The 18,908-nt window shown below is 26.7% G+C and overlaps 2 protein-coding genes across 2 annotated transcripts; both read right to left on the reverse strand.

The window, feature by feature from the left end:
- Positions 1-92: 92 nt before the first annotated feature.
- On the reverse strand, positions 93-8,515 carry LOC127281841 (uncharacterized). Its single transcript, XM_051305794.1, has 6 exons — positions 8,304-8,515; positions 6,109-6,756; positions 3,514-3,788; positions 1,549-1,839; positions 1,128-1,271; positions 93-398 (listed from the first exon to the last, which is right to left on the reverse strand). The coding sequence occupies exons 2-6, from the start codon at positions 6,395-6,397 to the stop codon at positions 144-146; spliced, it is 1,254 nt and encodes a 417-aa protein (XP_051161751.1). The 5' UTR covers positions 6,398-6,756; positions 8,304-8,515; the 3' UTR covers positions 93-143.
- A 6,020-nt stretch (positions 8,516-14,535) lies between these two features.
- On the reverse strand, positions 14,536-18,293 carry LOC127281737 (cytosolic endo-beta-N-acetylglucosaminidase). The gene is made up of 8 exons (XM_051305607.1): positions 18,102-18,293; positions 17,278-17,747; positions 16,653-17,105; positions 16,369-16,540; positions 16,079-16,297; positions 15,575-15,975; positions 15,290-15,469; positions 14,536-15,052 (listed from the first exon to the last, which is right to left on the reverse strand). Exons 2-8 carry the CDS (start codon positions 17,514-17,516, stop codon positions 14,923-14,925), a joined length of 1,794 nt encoding a protein of 597 aa, XP_051161564.1. The 5' UTR covers positions 17,517-17,747; positions 18,102-18,293; the 3' UTR covers positions 14,536-14,922.
- Positions 18,294-18,908: the final 615 nt, after the last annotated feature.

An 18,908-nucleotide genomic window follows, 5' to 3' on the forward strand; every position in this document is an offset into this window, starting at 1 on the left:
TTAAAATTGTTGATAATTTTTTGTCAAATTATAAAAAAAGGATGATATTCGTTGTTAAATGAATTATTTTTCTGTATGAATATTGGCTGTCGTAATTTTCGATGGTAAGTTTATTTCTTTACATAAAAGTCAAGTTGATTAATTCATTGTATGTTGTTATTAATATTAACAGCGCTGGAAACGATTTCACTTCCGTGATGGCTTGACGGATCCATTGCAATGGATATAAATTCCTCGGAAATTCTTTTATCTAATCCGGTATACGTTTGTGATAAATCAATTTGATCTTCGCCAATTGATGTCATTTTTTTCGAGGATTCACTTTTATTTTCGCTGTGACGACGACGCTCTGTTCCATCTTCTTCCTCTGAGGAGTACCGTTTGGTCCTTGGTCTCATCTGTGAATATACGGACTTTTTATTATCACGGTTAGTATTTTTTTTTAAAATTATTTCTAACCAAATTTTTTAGATTTATTTACAGTTTATTAAATTAAAAAAATATTTTAATTTTAAAAATAGAATTTTTCCAAGTGATGAAAAGATAAAAAATATGAATAATATTAGTTAATGTTCTTGTTTGGTTTTGAAATTAGATAAAAGTTTTTTTTTAAATATACCGCAAGAACAAGAATTTTAATTTAAATTGCCTTTGTAAACTTTCTGTCATTTATCTGATTTCTCTCTTTTTTTGTAACTGATAATTTTCCTTGCTGCTATTGTCGCGTAAATATAAAAAGTTAAGGAAGGCTGTATCGTAATTTCGTTGAAAGAAAAGACGAACCCTTTATGGGAATTTTTATAATCCTATTAACATTCTCAGAAAAAGATTTTTTATGACAATTTTTTGGTTTTTCATCGAAAAAAAACATTTTTTTACAAGAAAAATTAGTTTTAAAATTAAAATATCAAAATTTAAAGGAATTAAAAAATTTAATTAAAATTAAACAGTAATTTTTATTTTGTTACTGGAATTTAAAAAAATAATTGTTAATTTTCTAGAATGTTTAAGGTTTTATAATTTTGTCCAATCATTGTGATAAAAGTACGAGGTGAATTAGAGCCGTGAGGAGAATTTTATTACTCAATAGTCGTAATTGCGATGGTGAAGGTCAAAAAAATAGTTACCATTTGTGATGGAGGTCGACTTGGATAGCCCATGTGTGGAACGATGGGCATGGCTCCATAACCAGGAGCTGCTAGAGGAAGAGTTCCGGCTGGCATAAACCCTGTGGGATATTTCCCAGGCGGTGGATGCATTCCATAAGGATGCTGAAACAAATGAGAAGATGGATCATTACACGGACATTTTCCCGAGTCAATAGTGGTCGTCCTCGAAATTCCTAAATGTAGGCATCCAATTGCCTGCGGCTGTCTACCGCGAGAGTTTCTCTCAGCGATTCGAGCGGGTAACGTTCTCTCTCTCTTTCTTTCTTTCTTTCTCGCGTGCCCGCTGAACTTTCTATCGTGTCACTGACTTCTGACGAAGAGGTCAAGACTCGTAACGCCATGGATGCGAACAAGAAAAACAACAACATTGGTTATTTACCTGAATTATAGGGTGCATTGGCATCACCGACTGCACCACGTAGATCGGCTGATGGCTCTTGGGCACGTGGTTTTGTGCGATTACCCATTGGTGAACCATGTTACGGGTCTTGAGCCGTCCATCGGTCTCATCATCGGGATTGGACTTGAGACAGCCACAGAGCTTGGGAGTCAGGGTCACGCAAATGTATCCGGATACCAAAAGATCAGCAACACTGGCAATCAGCAGACCAATACTTGCCAGAAGTCGGGACCAACCATCCTCGAATTCCACTACGTGATCTTCTTCACCCTAGAGAGAGAGAGAGAAAAAAGAAAAAATCAATAGAAAAATGTTACGGTATTATCGAAATTGCAAATTTCAATTATAAGACAGAAATTGAAACCAGAATTGTGGTTTGAGGCTTGTGTAATTTGTTAAGAGAGAAACGCCAAGTACTTACTGGAGCAAAAACACAAGTCTTGGAGTTTTTGTCGCGTTTCGACAATTATGAAAGTTTCTTTCGCTTTTCAATAATATCTCAAAATATTAATAATCAATTTTTTTAAATTTCTCTAAAATTTGAGAATGGAAATTAAATTTTTCTTGAAATTACATTCTTGGCATAATTTTCAATTTTATTTTAATTCAAATATTTCGTATAAAAAAAAATTTAACATTCGTAATCAATTTCCTAATAATGTTTATTTTGGGTCATGAATTAGAAAGATTTATTGGGACATTAGTATCAGATAGATGCAAATACATAATATAGGTTTTTCGTTAGATGAGGGTTACTATCTCTTCCGGAACATTAAACGTGAATGCGCATCAGAAACCTCAGTTTTTCATCGTTTTATAATCTTCCGATAAATTCTATTAATTTTTAATTATTTTATTTATTTCTGTCTAATTAAACTCATCTATTTTTTTGAAATTCTTGAAAATTTTTTGATTTTATTATTTCTACTATTTACTTATATTTATTGTTTTATATCTTTATTGAAAACAATAGTGAGAATTTAATAATATTTTTCTATGCAATTTTATCACGATTATGTGGTTGTTTTAAAAAAAGATCTTCTATTTGAAAATCTGCGCATAACGATAAAGTAATTGATGGAAATTCCTTCTTGAGAAGTATATGGAATTGAATTAGCGTTTTCTCTAAATGTGATTCACGATCAAGATATCAAAGAGCCACGCCTGTTTCAGAGACTTGGGAGAGTAATTTTTAAATTTGTAGGTGTGCATATTAGACACAGTTAAATGTATTGACCTGTAAAAAAATTTCACATTGGCATTGAACTTTCTCCGTGCGACTCCTTTTGCTCTCCCCCCCGCCTTCTTTTTTTTTTGCCAAAACTTGTTGAATCGCTGATCGTTTCAGGTGAGTCTCCACCGGCTCGCATGAAACTAGGTCATCATTCGTTGCTCCATTAATTAATAAAGATTAGCAGGAGAAAAAAAAATGAGAAGAAGAAATTAACAAAGCAGATATATGTTCTCAATCTTGAAAATTTTCAAACATATATAAAAATATTAATTATTAATTAACTTGAAAGTTAGAATTAATTATTTCAAAATTAATTATTAATTCAGTATTGACAGGAAATTATGTCAAAACTTTTTTTTTTATAGTTGAATTAAAAATTTATAATCTTCTCTTTCGTTTTTCTCATGCCATTGAGAAAATACGGGAATATTATTTTTATGAACTTGAATTTGTAGAAACATCTCATTATATGGTTTTTATTGTAAAATTTCACGTCGTCATTGGTCTGAATCGTTGTTTTTCATTGTAGATAAACGAAGTAAAGCAGTGGAAGAAGAAGAAGAAGAAGAAGAGGAAGAAAAAGACGAACATTGAGATGGAACAGAGGAAGAAAATATGGCGATAGTGGGGAAGGAAAAGGAGCAATTTAGCAAAAGAACAAGAAAAAGGAAGGCCAATAACGGTGTGTCTTGAATTATGTTGAAACTTACTGGAACAGCGAGCAGAGTAAATTCTGACCTCTGCGAATCTCTGACTATTGAAGCGAGTGCTGTTATCGCGGACATGTTTGACAATGCCAAAGCCACTAAACTCGATGCGAGATGGGCCGTTGAAAATCCAGAGCTTGATTTACTTGCAAGGGTTGCAACCACTCCTAATGCCCCGGAAACTAGAGCACTTGCACCCGCCCAAAGACCAGCTCCCGTGCCACCCAATGCGGCTCCATGAACTAAGACTAGGATTCCAAATACGACTAGGACGACTCCTAAAAGTAACAAACAAAATTTATTTTTATTACATCATCAATAATAGAAATTATTAATAATAATAATAGGAGAGATTGAAACAATTCCGATAATGGTCTAAATCTGAGGCTGGTTATTTTAATTTTATAATCTAAAAATATAAAACAATATTTGTAGTAGAAAACAAATAGAATTAAAGAAAAAAAAATGCATCGGAATTGTTCTGTCTCATCTAAATAATATCTTCTTAAAATTAAAATTATCGCACTAAATTTATTTCTTTTTTTTGCTGATTATTAAATTAATATTTTTAGAAAAATAATTCAATTTGAATAATATAATAAATTTATTTATTAAAAGTATTAATGGAAAATTCAAATAAACATAAAATCTTAAATTGATATTTATAAAATATTTGACAACGAAAATCTTTTAAAGGAAGATTCATTAAAATTCAGAATCTATCGATTCTACTTTGCATATATTTAACACGAAAATGAAAAGTGAAATTCCATTTTCATATATTATTTAAAGACACTTTTTTACTTTCTACAATATCAATTTTTCATTGACAGTGAAAGTAGTAAAGAATTTTGTTCATTTGTTCCAGAATTTTTAATTATTTTTGAAACTGAAACACATAAATAAATATTATCAGTTTCATCTTAACATGGAATTTTGTTTTGAATTTTTTTCGTGGCGATAATATTTATCAAACTTTCTTTTTTTTCTAATTTTTATTCATTTATTTTGTTTAATTCATATTTTATGACTCTATCCTATTTTTTTTATTAATTTTTCTTAAGAATTTTCTTTGTCACTTTGTAATCAAATTTCTTTTTATTTTTTTCTTTTAAACATTTTTATTGCTTTTTGATATAAAAGGTATACGTCAATAAAGAATAAACTAGAAATATGTTGCAAGAAATGAGAACAAGAAATTTGAAAAGAAAATTATGTCTTCATAATCACAATTTGTGAAAAAAAAATTATTATAAATAGAAAAAGTGAAATTATCTTTGATTGCATAAAAAGTATTTAAAACACGAACACTACGAAGGGAAAATTTAACGAGGTGATTGTTTTAAAAGTAAATAAAACTTTATAGTTACGTCTCCATAATAAATATAATAAAAGTAGAAGAGTTTTATTATTATAGACTCAGCTGCAAATAATAATTTTTTTTTATAACGGCGAATTATGTTTTTAAGTAAAGAAAATTTCAATTAGAATAAATTATTTACCAGGTAGAGTTCATAAATATAAATTAATTCAAACTTATTAAATTTGTTTTGTTTTAAAATTACAATTAATAATAATAATAAATTGGAATTAATATTAAAAAAATAATTATATTATTATCTATTAAAATAACCATGTAAAGATTTTTATTGAATTTTTGTTAATTATTCATATATCTTAATTGTGAAATAATTACCGCATTTTTTACATTATACGAGTTCATTATCTGAGAAACGAATATTAATGTTGTATGTTTTTTTTCATGAATTATTAATTTTTTTCAAATATCTTGAGTATATATTGTTTCTTGTTTATTTTTTTCTTTAAAATTCTATTGATCGTTTTTTATAAATGACATTTTTATTATAAAAATATAATCATGAACTATGTTGAAAAGTGGATGATATGAGTTCCACTCCAATAATTGCAAAAAAAAAAAAACTGTAATATCATATTTTTAAAGAAGAAACATGCAATGAAAATACTTATTAGATTTCCAGATTAGTAGAAATATGTTACTATTCGCTATCAATTTATTTCATTTCGCTTCGTTAAACAAAATTTACTAGTTTGATATGTGAATTTTATCACATAAATAAAACTTTCTCAGAAATTTAAGAGTTTAAAATATTGAAAAGTGTCAAGTTGACTGCTATTAAAAATAATTTATGATTTTCGATTGTAACTTTCATTTCGTTTTTCGTATGTTTTAAACATTTTAAAAATACCAATGTCTGAAATTTTAAACAATTTAACAAAATTTTTTTCATTTATTTTCTTGTATTTATTTTTAATTACTCCATGACTATATTTGCTAGTGAAAAAAGAAGATATAATACATATATTCATGGTCCATGAGAAAAACGCCACTAGATCTTATAGTGGCTTCTATAATTTATTTGATTGTTATCTATAGTTGTCTTTCGAAAAGAAACTTTAACTAGACGTTTCGAGGCAGATAAATTTTCCTGTGATATAAGCAAGGCTTTCTTCTATACAACAGCAATTAAGAACAATTAAAAAACAACAATAAAAAAAAAGTTTAGTAATTATTTGTGTCTAATTAAATGTTTAATTTGCAGGAAAGTGAGTCCTTACCGAGAAGTAATTGTCCACAGGATGTGAACATAAGAATGTTGGTGTCGTCCTTGACTTGTGTTCTATGCTGCCTCGGCTCTTGCTCCTGTAGATGCTGTGGCGAATGTTGATGTTTATGTTTTGCTGATATAAGAACATCCTTTGAATGCTTTGACTCAGCCTTTGAGTCTTTTGATATTCGTGAAATATTTGTCTCTTTGGACAATTTTGACACTTTCGAGTCTTTTGAATTGCTGGAATCTTGACTTCTGACTGTTGAATCAAGACCCATGGCAGGTTGGTCCTCCATTTTTATTTATTATTAATTACTTTTAACTTTCATTATCTATTAAGTACTATTTCTTTTAATCATATCACTGGATATGATCATTAATTCTTTTTTTTTCCCTCTAATAATTAGTTATTACTAATTTTTACATTGATTATTAATTATGTAATCGGTCATTAATTATGACATTGATTATTGCTGATTATGACATTAGTTATCAGTAAATAAATCACTAGGAATTAGTGATTAAATTGTCAATTTTTATGAGATTAAATTAACGATCTAGTGATAAATCGATTAGCTTGGTATGATCATCAGTATCCTCTGTAATTTCGTTAAGGTCAGTGGATTCCATTTACAGTCGGCTGGGTCCCGACGATCTGTAAATTAAGGAAATAATGCTCTTGTACATTGGTGCTCGAAATGAAACGCAAGATTGTTAGTGCTACATCGTAGGTAGCATAATTAATCATTTCGCGAAAATTCAAGTTCTTAATTAACTCCATTCTTCCATACTCGTGTAAGAAAGCTGAAAATTCCTCCAGCAAAGGCGTTAAATTTTAATTAGCATAACTAAATCTACAATTTTTATTATAATATGAGTATAAAAATATTTGTTAGAAGGAACTTCTTTAGCCTCATTTTGTTTTATCCGATTTTTATTAAAATTAAAAATTATTCTAAAATTCTACTTTTGAAAATTATTAATAAACTGGTTTTATTACTATTCAGAAATTAAGCATTCCGGAGAGGTTTTTTTTTTAAAAGTCAATCGTTTCTTATTTACAAAGAAGTTTTACTTGGCATTATTTTAAATTCATTAAATTTTATATCTATTCCTGGTAAAATTATTTTTAGTCATTAAACTTGAATTTTAATCATTGAAAATAATTATTCATGGAATGCTGAAATTTTGTTTACATTTTCACAAAAAATATTAAAATTCAATAGACATTACAACATTGATGATAAATTGAAATTTTTTTCCCTAACTAATTTTATGATTTAGTGGCAAAAAAATAAAATGTCAAACTTTATTTTTCAGAAATGAGTTCTTTAATAAAATTTATAGATTGCATTAAAACGCGTGAAAAAATAGTAGTCATTAAAATTCTTATTAACGATAATATTTTCACTTACTATTTTATAGGGGTTGAGTATGAAAAAAAAAATGTTAATTTACTGAATGAAAATGTTAATTATTTTACTTTACTTTCTATAATTTAGACACTTGTCACGATTCACACGCAAATTATTATCCATAATGTGAAACTGGTTTGACATGTGTATAAAAACATATTTTATGCATTTGTAGCACTCCTGTGTGTATTACATTTTACGAGTATAGGCTTTTAACTCCTGGAAAAAGATCTAAAGCAAGAGAATGGCTTTTAAACCACAATACAAGAAATTCCTCTGATCTAGAGAAACTTATTTCAAGTAAAAAATAGCATTGTACCTGTTTAATTAAAGTTCTTACTATTGTTTCTCAGAAATAAACAAACAATTAATTTGGTAATAAAATTAATTTTTTTACACACTGATTTGTTTATATTTTTGCAAAAATGAATGGAGATGAAAAAATCTAAATTTGTTAATAAAAATAGAATAAATTATAAATGAAAATAGATAGGCAGAAATAAAATAAATGTTTTGAAAAGAAAATTAAATTTTTGATAAATATTGATTTAAAAATTAATTTAGGGATTCACTTTTCTTGCCTTCACTTTTTCTTAATTACACACTTTTACTCGATCACTGTTTAGAAAAGTCACATGTAATTTTTTTTTTTTAAATAAACGCTTCCGCTCATTGAGTAACGATGAATAAAACCGCATATTTTCTTTACAGGTAGTGAATGAACTTGATGAGATGAAATCTAATGAGAAGTTTTCCGACGAGTTCTTTGCCCGCCTGAACGACGTACCAATTTGATGAATCTTGTTTTCCTCTTTTCCGGGTCACATGGTTCCTTGCAGAAAAAAAAAGTAATATCACTTCACCGAACAAGGTAACTTAATTAAATTTAAGGGAAAAAAAAACAACACACAGAACCAAGTCGAAAATGTATCGCGAGGTACACGTCCTCTTCGAATGTAACTGCTTGTAGTCTGGTCAGTGACTGGCACCTTCTCAGATTCTCTCCCTCTCCTACTGTTCATGTATAGTACTCTCGGTACTCTCGGTACTCTCTCTATTATTTTTCTCCCCATCCATTCTTTTCTGCCCTTCTCGTGTTTCCATTTTTCTTTTTCTGGTCGGCGTTGCCAGATGCTTTTCTCCTCTGTCATTTTTCAACAGAATGGCATCTAAATTGTCAGGTTTTACCGTGTGCAAGGTTTATTAGTAAATAAACGAGGTTTAATGGAAGATTGCTTAAAAAGAATAAGAAAAGGAGGGAATGAAGCAACGAAGCTGTTGAAGATTAAGAATTAGGTTGAGGAAGTAACAGAAGGAATTTCAAAGTCAAGAATGTAATATATAAAGATAAAAAAAAGAAAAGAAACAGTTCTAGAAGCGTGCGTATAAAAAGGGAAATAATTGAGGCGTTAAGTTTTGTAATAATTACATTATTTTCCATTATGTAATTATCTATCGAAATTACTTTATTTCCGATTTCAATTTCAGTTTTCCGAAATGATTTAAATTGCATAAATATTATAGTATTTTAGAAAATATTTTTCTTACAATAGTTGCTCTTGATTTCACATTCTTGAAATGTTTGTGAGTCATTGCTTTGCTCTCGTCGCGGTAAAGAAGAAACAATTTAACATAAATGTAGAGACAAGATTATAGCAATTCAATACTTTTATAATTATCTTTTTAAATTTTTTTTTCTTTTTTGCTACATTTTTCTTTTTCAAAGTAAGAAAAGTAGAAGATTGCAAGATACGGAAAGAATTTCATAAAATTGCAAAACATTAATTTTCTAGAACTTGTATAATTTAGAAAAGAATGCAAATAGAGAATATTTTTTCATTTTCCTATAAAGACATATATAAAGAATAAATTTTATTTATAAATTATTAATTTAAATTTAATATCTTATAAAGTACTTATTAAAAATAATTAAATAAGTGAAATTTAATTTTATTAATAAAAAAGAAATATTTGCTATTGCTTTATTTATTATATATATAATAATTCTTAATGAATTGTTCCAGAGAAAATAATTTCACATTTTAAATATAGTAAAGCAAAAGAAAGTTTCCAGTTTTTTGATGTACAAGCTGAATCCTCTTTTTTTAATAAATGAATAAATTATTTCAAATTTTTTTTTTAAATATAAATCTTAGAATTTTCTAAAGAATTTTGTGTCGTATTTCTTATGTAATTTTTTATATACTGGAAAAACATATAATTTTTATTTAAAATCTGGAAATTTGCTTTATGTAAACTGTCAAATATAAAAATTTATTCTTTATATGTTACTGTAGTGAAAAAGATAAAATATTCATTTTATTGAAGTGCATTCAAGATTTTGTGTCTATACGATAAATTAATTTGATGAAGAAATCTAATTAAATTTTTTAAAAATCAATTATGCAATTTTAATATCGTAAAACAATGGTTAAAATGAAAAGTATATGAAAAGTAAAAACGGGTAATTACATTCTAATGCTTTTAATTATTTATTTCGTTGAAAAATTTATAATCGAAAACCCTAATTACCAAGTTCTATAATTAGCAGTGAATTAAATTCTATGTTTGTAAATTCAGCGTGAAATAAAATACAAAATTGCAGGTTTTTTTGGTGTGAAAAAGAAAAAAATATTGTTTAGAAATATAAAATGTGTTTAGCACATCCTATATCGAGTGATTTTACAATAATTGAAACATCTATTTGCATTGTGTTTATGGTATTTATCATTGCATCATAAACGCTTGAGCAAACTTGATAGTGTAGTGTTACCAATAATGGAAGATGAAGAGGAAATCTTGGGTCGTTCGCCCATCGTAATTATTTACGTTCGTCTAATGCTCTCCCCACGCATGTCTTACACGCCTTTGTAATAATATACATATATGTTTAGTAAAAGTTTGCTGCGCAAAATTTTCTTATGGAGATAAAAGCACCGTCAGATTATGCAATAAATAAATCACTGGAATGTGTACTTTCTTACAATTAACAATTAATAGAGAGGAAGGAAAAATTAAATTGATTCCGTTTTCTAAAAGGGCGAAGGAAGTCCGCTTCACTGCACGAACATGTGTTCCGCGTCATTATAATTATAAAAAAAAGTTTATACTATTTTAATAGAGATGTAAAAAAAATTTATATTTATCTGAATTAAATTTAAAAAAGGTTCTTTTATTTTATAACTATTTTTATTTTTTTTTGAATTTATCAGAATTAATTATCGAAATATTATTTCTACATAAAACAATAATAATAACTAATATGACTTTTTTTTTGTTTTATTTTAAAACTAATTTAAATTTCTTTTTTAGATGATATCATGTATACAACTTGCTACATTTGCTACCAAACCAAGTGCGCACATTCACCAAACTTCTCTCGGCCTTTCTACAAAAGTATCCAGGAGAGAAATGCCTCAAGAGAGACAGAAGGTATGAAACTCATGATCTTGCCTACGGGTAATCTTCTCATTCAATTTTTCTTCTGAAGATTCTCCTCAACGTTTCGTTTTTATTTTATTTTTTTTATTTCCTTTCGTGACTGATCATTTCGTACGATTTCACTGGTAGAATTTTTTATTGTCGAAACAATTTTTTTTTATATTTTGTTTATTAATTTTTATTGTTATTTCAATTATATAATTAAATGTTATAGTTTTTTTTTTAAATTTAATTTTGGAAAAAAAGGAATACTTTTATTCTTTTTTTTGCAATATTATTAATTTTCTCTCTTGAAAAGGTATTTGAGAATTTTATCGATACAAAAGTATTTGAAAGGGATTAGATCTCGATTTACTAAGTGATATTCAACAAGCTTCTCTATGAGATAAATAACCGGGAGTGTCGTTGGCAATCTGTACTTTTACTTTCAATATACATAGTGTACATGATTTTTTTTTACATATATATTAATGACTATTGGCGTGAATAGAAAAAGAAACAAAAGTATCCAAATAACGAAGAAAGTAAAGCAAACTTTTTTTTTGTTTTTAAAAAGCCAAATTTCCTTGTACATATTTTATCTAACAACTTTTTTTATGCTTGTATAATATTTAAATATAACTTTGAGTTGTACATATAATACTTTAATAAGTATCCCTCGCCGAGTAGATTTAATATTTAATAATTTTTTGCAAATTATTTTATTTTTACTAGCAGTCATTTTTTCTTTTTATTTAAATAATTATTTATTTTATTTCTTTATTTTAAATATACAAAAATATAATTTAAATTTTCTCAATTTTAAAATATTTATTTTTGCCAAGTTTTGCATAAAGTTCAAAGTCAAGTAAAAAAAATTCCGTTTTTCTAGTAGTAAAATAAGTTTAAAAAAAAATTTTGTATTGCATTTTTTTGTATTATTCTTTGGTGAACCTATTCATTATTATATGGCAGTAACAGGTGCGGTTCCTTTTAATAGATTCGAAAGTTTCTTTAAACATATTTTGTACACACATTGCAAAACCTCTATAATAGTCACGTAAATATGACTTCAGTATTCATGACATGCAAAAAAAACAGTTTTCACATTTTTTCATTGAGTAACATATAGAAAAAAAAACGTGCGAGGGGAAATATATTTGATAGGAAACTAATTATATAATTTATATCGATGATCATTGGTTAATTAACGATTAGTTTTCAAGAGGATGTGAAATAATAATATTGTAAAATTAGAGTTAAATTTCAAAAGTTTATTGATCGTAAAAACTTGAATCGTGAAACATAAATTGCCGATTTAATAGTGAATCTGAGGCTTCTAAATTGTTGCTCCAATAATTCGTGGATGTCGAGAGCGCATAATTACCCTTGATAGAAAGCGAATTTCATTAAAGTGACTTTGAAGCGAAATTCTAAAGAAAAATATTAACGGAACTGTTTTTTATTTAATTATAAATTCATTTACGAACTTTACTATTCTCACTTTATCGTTTTTTTGTCAATTCTTAGAATGCAATTTATTGTTTCATTTTTCCTGATTTCTTTTCTGGAAATAATTATAATTTATTTAAAATTTAAGTTATTAAATAAACATTAGTAAATAATATTGTTTTAATAATTTTGTTATTTATTATTAAAAAGAGAAAAAATTACATTCGCGGTTATTTTACTTAGAGATATATCAAAAATTCTATTGGTATTTATTATAATTATAATTAATACTAATTACTAATAATTTATTATTAATATATTATAATAAATTATTATTATTAGAAAAATGACTTCAAACGAGAATAGAAACTAATTTTTTTTTTAAAAGGAAGTTAATTTTTCTTTTAATAATTGAATTGAATTTACTGGATGAAAATATGTGATGCACTAATAATATTCGAGCAAACAATTTGATGCACGCCATGATCAAACACTTAAAGCGAGAACTACTTTTGTTCATATTTCTTTTCATTATTAATATATAAACTTGGAAAAGATTCTCGACTTTTTAAAATGTTGATTTATGTTTTTAATATATTATAATTATATTATTATTATATTTATCTCCCAGAGAAAGTAACATCATTTTACTAACAAAAAAAAGTGTTGATTTAATTATGAAATTAATTAATAATTTTACAAATTCGCCAAATTGGATTTATTAACTTCTTTTGTTATTACAGCTATTTATTATACAGAGTGATTTTCATGTTCCGGACCCACTAAAAAAATTTTTTATTCTCAATTTTTTTTTTTTTTTAAACAAAAATAATAGAATTAAAAATTTTTTAGAGGGTCCGGAATATAAAAATCACTCTGTTGAATTATATTTAAACAGACTTTATTTTTTGTAGATGAAGTTTGTTGGTCCAAGTCTTGACAGCAGGAATTGTCTTCAATTTTTAAAAGCGGTTCAGTGAGTTACAAAATTTTTGTATCAATAATTTATGATAATTGACATAGAAGGAATTATAGTAGAATTATATTTAAACAAACTTTATTTTTTGTAGATGAAGTTTGTTGGTCCAAATCTTGGCAGCAGGAAAACGATGTCTTCAATTTTCAAAAGCAGTTCAGTGAGTCACAAAATTTTTGTCTAAGAGATAATTTATGATAATTGGCAGGGATATTCGTTGGTTTTTTTTTCAATATATTGAAAGAGATTCTGAAGATTAGGAAAAATAATTTTTATTCACGATCAATTAAAATTAATAAGCCAGTTTTGCTATTTAACTATAAATTATTCTATTCTCTTCGGAGAGACATAAATATTTTCAATTAAAGTTAGTGCATCAGCGACGATGACATGAAAAGTGTTGCATTCTTTAAGTGACTTTTTCTTGCTGTCGTTAACTTAACAGGTAGAGAAGGGCTGATCTCATCTTATAAATATTCTTGCGCTATCCCCGCGTCCCACGATTTCCGTCATGCGACTCTTCTGTCCAACTGCATTTCACACGATTATGAATTGCCGCAATAAACGCACACGTTGGGTGTCATTAACCTGAATTAACTTCATTTTTATTCGAAAAATCTATGTTAAGTTTATTTTATTCAAAGGTGTTTCAGTTTATAATGCAATATTTAATCCTTATTATTTCTATTTAAAAGATAGTTCGACTTTAAAAAAAAGAAAAATAAAGCAAATACATTTTATTGCATTGAAATCAAATATTGAATAAATTTTCACTACAGATTAATAAAGTTTATAATTGATAAATTTTTTATGAACAAAAGTTAAAGGTAGAGTAAAAAGTTTTTCTATTTATTAAAAATGATAAACTAAAAGTATCAAAAGAGATAAACTTTCGAACTCAAGTAAAAAGTATTGAATTCAAGAAGAGAAAAACATTTTCCTCTCAAAGTTCTACTCTAGTAAATGGAATAAAAAAAAAGAGATCGGTATATTAGCTTTGAATATCCGTATAAAATAAATTAATAATCGATAAATTCCAATTATTTTATTATTAATCTCTTGCATAATTCTTTTAAAAGATTTGAAAAATTTGATTAAATTTCTGATTAATAACTTATTTACTTTTGTAAATAACAAACTTAATTATATTTGTGGTAAAATAAGAAAAGAATTTAAATTTAAAATACTTTTTTATTTTCATTCAACAATTTTTTTTTATGACTAAATTGTACAATAGGTTTTATTTTTATTATAATGTTTATGTGTTTCAATGAATCTTGTTTATACAGATATATAGAAAATTAGCTACATTACTTAAGCACACTTTGAATGAAAATACGCGCAGGTGATGATAATGACTCTCACGCAACCTGTTAGGAATTGTTTTTGCGAAAACTATTGCTGAAATATCGACATGTCCACGAACATGAAGTCCTCCTTTCACAAAGTGACTCTCAACCTGTATATAAACATTCTTTGGATCGGTATATATATATATATATTGTATACCCATATAAAACATAGAATAGGTCGCGGTCGAGAACATTATCCATTTTTATTATGACGTAATCCACTGCCCTCTAGAATCGTTGAGTGTGCCAACAACTATTTCACCGAGGCTACAGCTTCCCCTTCGCAAAAATGTCACTCCAATTTCATTAACTGTTTTTAAACTTGTCAGATAAATACTGGAATTTAAAAATTTTTATTTTCATTAAATTATATATATATATGTATTAAATTTTTCTCATTAATTTCTATTGAGTTAAATAGTAATTTTTTGATACTTCTTCTTGACCTATATTTAATTTTATTTCCACTTGAAACTTTTTGAAATGTCGCTCTAGTTTTTGAGTAAAATGAGTTGAAAAGTAATTTAAATTTTTTAATGAGGCGATTTTTATCTGATGTTTGGAAAGACTTACCTTTTCTTCCATCCGGAATCGAGTTGAATTGTTTGAAATGGCAAAATTGTTTGAACCGAAAAATTATTGCCTAAAATAAGATAAAGATTGTTCTTGTATGCCTGGTCGCTTGCGTCTTCCAATCGATAAGTAACACTTGCTTGAATATCTCTTGCGAATTCAATATGAACCAAAAAAAGACTACAAGAAAGTAATTATTCGTAATTAATTAATTAATTATTTAATTAATAATTAATTAAATTCAAATTAATTCAAATTTATTTAAAAATTATATCATTTAATTACCGATAATGAGAAACAGGATCATTTGTAACAAATCTTATGCATCCACCTCCATCAAATGCAAAATCTTTGTGAAATTCCAGATAATTTAACATGACTGGTGTTAATTTTGGTCTAAAAATTACTTGTTGACCACGAATATTCATTATGTCCAGTCCAGTTTCATAATTGTATTCTCTCTCTTTTTTCACTGGATTTTCTTTCTTTGAAGAATCTTCTTCTTTAAGTGGTTTCACACTACTTATTCCCGGGTCATTTTTTTCCTCTTTGTCCTCAAGAACAGATACGCTTATTATTTTTGAATGTTTCCATGGCGTAATTGTTTGATATTTTTGTTTATTCAAATTGTAAAATGCATTTCGGTTTTCTTGTTTAGTTTTGTGACCTGGTTCCTCATTTGAAATCTACAATGAATTATTTATAATTATATTAATTTAATTACTAGACTATTAGTCGAATAATTAAACAATTATTTTATTTTTATTATTCATGGGAATTAAATATTACCTTTCCACAACTATAATGATTTATTCCAATCCCTCGACAGAATGAAGTTACAAAAGATTCATTCTCAAATATTGGCACATGAATATAAAGATACGGCATTAATTGAGCCCAAAATATATCTTCTACTTTATGGAAATTTGTTGGTCCAAAATATTCATGCGTCCATCCTTGTGCAAAAATTGCAACTGAAAGACCATGCTTTCGAATTAGTTTTATAGCCTGAAAAAAAAAAATAATTTAAATTTTACAATTTCAATACTTTGAATGTTATAAATTTTGTTTTCTCTTACATATGCTGAATTAAATCCTCCACCTCCAGGACAACCTCTTCCCCAAACATCCAGTCCCACGTAAACATCTTTTTCTCTATTTTCTTTTTTTGCCAATATTAAAGAACTCGCTAGGCCTCTCTCCGTCCAATTGTAATTCAAAAATATTCCATCACATTTCAAAAAATAGCATCTAAAAAATATATTTTTTATTTACTATTTTTCTTCCCTTTGATATTTATTATAAATATTTTTGAAAAAATTACTATATAAATAGGTTAAAAATAATTTTAATTGGATCTTACAAATTTTTATCGTTTAATTGATTTTGCCAAACGAGTTCCCCAGTACATGTCACACTATCATACCAAATAATTTCAGAACCTTCAATTTCTTCATGAATACGATCAGTTAAAAATTTGACAAAATAGATCAATTTATTTATATCTTCTTGTTTTATTTTGTTTTCGACATTTAAAAGCCATCCCTCAAAATTGTAGAATTTCGCCAATCGAACAAGGGCGTTTGCAAATTTTTCCGTCTCCTCAGTGGTTGCAAGTATTTTTTCCCAAATTTCAACCCCATCACCGTGTTCCGTGATTATTGTTCCAAGTATTTTGACTCCATGATTATGAGCCGTTGTTATCCATCCATATGGTGGAATTGTTATCAAATTATGGCTAAAATAAATGAATGTATCGATCACAGTCCAATTGTAAAAAACATATGAATCGTGAGCATCGCATCCATCGATAAATCTGAAAAAAAAGTAAAGGAAATTAAAATTGTAATTAAATTAAATTTTTTTTCTAATATGTCAAGAATAGAATTTAAGTTTTTTTTTTCTCTCTTTTATAAGGTAATAAAGAATTCTTTGTTCAGTGAACATTAGGCTTTCATAATATATATGTTATGAAAATATTGAAATACCTGTCTTCGAGATAGCCACCTTTCATATCATGACAGACAATAGTTTTTGGTTGTTGTTCCCTATCGAGTTTCTCCAATTTTTCATTGATTGTCTCGGTATTTTCTGTTGAAAATACATAATCGACACAATCTCGTAATTCAACAATATCAGGCCATGGTTTTAAGTCATCCAATTTTGAATAGAGTTCCTCAAGTGTTTTGAATGGTTTTGCAACACGATATTGTGTTTCTATCTCCATGATTTACATATGACTGCACTTGAATCATGTCCTAGTTCCTAAATAACATTTGCGGAGGTTTTCCGGTTTTCATGTCATTTTCACAGGAAAATAAATATCTAGAGCAAACCGATATCTTTTCTAGGCGACCGGAACTTCAATATCATAATATATGGCGTGTTTTGAATTTGTCGTCGTTATTCTTGATTGCTTTGTTTGATTTATAACATATTTTTGCAATAAAGAACATGACTGAAAATAAATAATAATTAAATTAATAAAAATTCGAATACATAAAATTGACTAAAAAAAATATTAAAATTTTTCCAAAAAAAAGAAAACAAATTTCTTTATTATTTGTTTTTTTTTATTTATAATTAATAATTGTAATTATTTTTTATTAACTTGCAAATTTCTATTTTTCATTATAATAAGAAGTTAGGTTATGTTTTGAATTAAAAAATTTATGTATGATAATTTATTATTTAATTTAATTGAAAAAAGTTTATTTCACTTGTACGTAAATGAGAAAAAAAATTTTCTGTCACTTTGACAGTTTAGGATTTTTTTCTCAGGGATTTAATTTTAAAAACATCTGGTACTTACATATAATATTTGATGGATAATTTCAGAAATGATTAATCTTTTGAGTTTTTATTGTTGTTTTCTTGATTGTTACACGTCATTATCTGATTCATCTAAAAAATGGAAAAACTTTAATTGTATAGGCAATTGCCTTATTTATATTTCAATGATTTCATAGTTGTAAACGCACGTGTCAAGATTCTTGAATGTGGAATTCGATCATTGGCTCTTTACGCCTACAGAGTGCAGCACTCTTCAGATTAAATGAAATTGTTTAAAAAAAATTCTATTTTTCTGTAAATTAATTTTAAAAAAATTAACTGAAAATTTAATTTTCCTATTTATTGCAATTATTATTCTGTTGCAATTTTACAAAATAAATTTGACAAATTTATGCTCTTATTATAAATTAAATAATAAATTATAATTTATTATTATTATTATATTTTATTAATAAATAATAAAAAATTTATTTAGTTACCTATTGGAAAATGTGAGATAAACTTTTTCAATTATTAAATAATAATGAAAATTAGGAAATTGGGAAGAAAACACCAAGTCATAAAATGATTCTTTATTTTGAATACAGATTTTCAATTCAGTTATAATTTATAATTAATTGTCTAGATGCTTATTTGAATACAGAGTAAAGATCGGAAGACGAGATCATTAACGTGTGAAAAATTAAAGATGATAAAAGATAATTACAAAGAAGTTGATTAAAATAAATTACTATGGTTGCAACTGTGGTTTATTTCTCAATTTTTTTTTTTTTTTTAAGAATAAAATTACTTTTAAAAAATAAACACAATTTTTCGCATTGAAAAC

Source organism: Leptopilina boulardi, unplaced genomic scaffold (assembly GCF_019393585.1).
Source record: "Leptopilina boulardi isolate dan_hultmark-lab unplaced genomic scaffold, ZJU_Lbou_2.1 LbouV2_278, whole genome shotgun sequence".
NCBI lineage: Eukaryota > Metazoa > Arthropoda > Insecta > Hymenoptera > Figitidae > Leptopilina > Leptopilina boulardi.

What these genes read in the sequence shown, in the direction of transcription:
- LOC127281737 (XM_051305607.1), bottom strand. Translation starts at nt 17,516, where the DNA reads ATGGAGATAGAAACACAATATCGTGTTGCAAAACCATTCAAAACACTT. An exon ending in GGTGGCTATCTCGAAGACAG is followed by an intron (nt 17,106 to 17,277) that starts GTATTTCAATAT and finishes CTTTTTTTTCAG; the next exon opens with ATTTATCGATGGATGCGATG. An exon ending in GATTCCGGATGGAAGAAAAG is followed by an intron (nt 15,053 to 15,289) that starts GTAAGTCTTTCC and finishes TTTAAATTCCAG; the next exon opens with TATTTATCTGACAAGTTTAA.
- LOC127281841 (XM_051305794.1), bottom strand. Translation starts at nt 6,397, where the DNA reads ATGGAGGACCAACCTGCCATGGGTCTTGATTCAACAGTCAGAAGTCAA. An exon ending in CTGTGGACAATTACTTCTCG is followed by an intron (nt 3,789 to 6,108) that starts GTAAGGACTCAC and finishes TGTTACTTTTAG; the next exon opens with GAGTCGTCCTAGTCGTATTT. An exon ending in GTCGACCTCCATCACAAATG is followed by an intron (nt 399 to 1,127) that starts GTAACTATTTTT and finishes GTATATTCACAG; the next exon opens with ATGAGACCAAGGACCAAACG.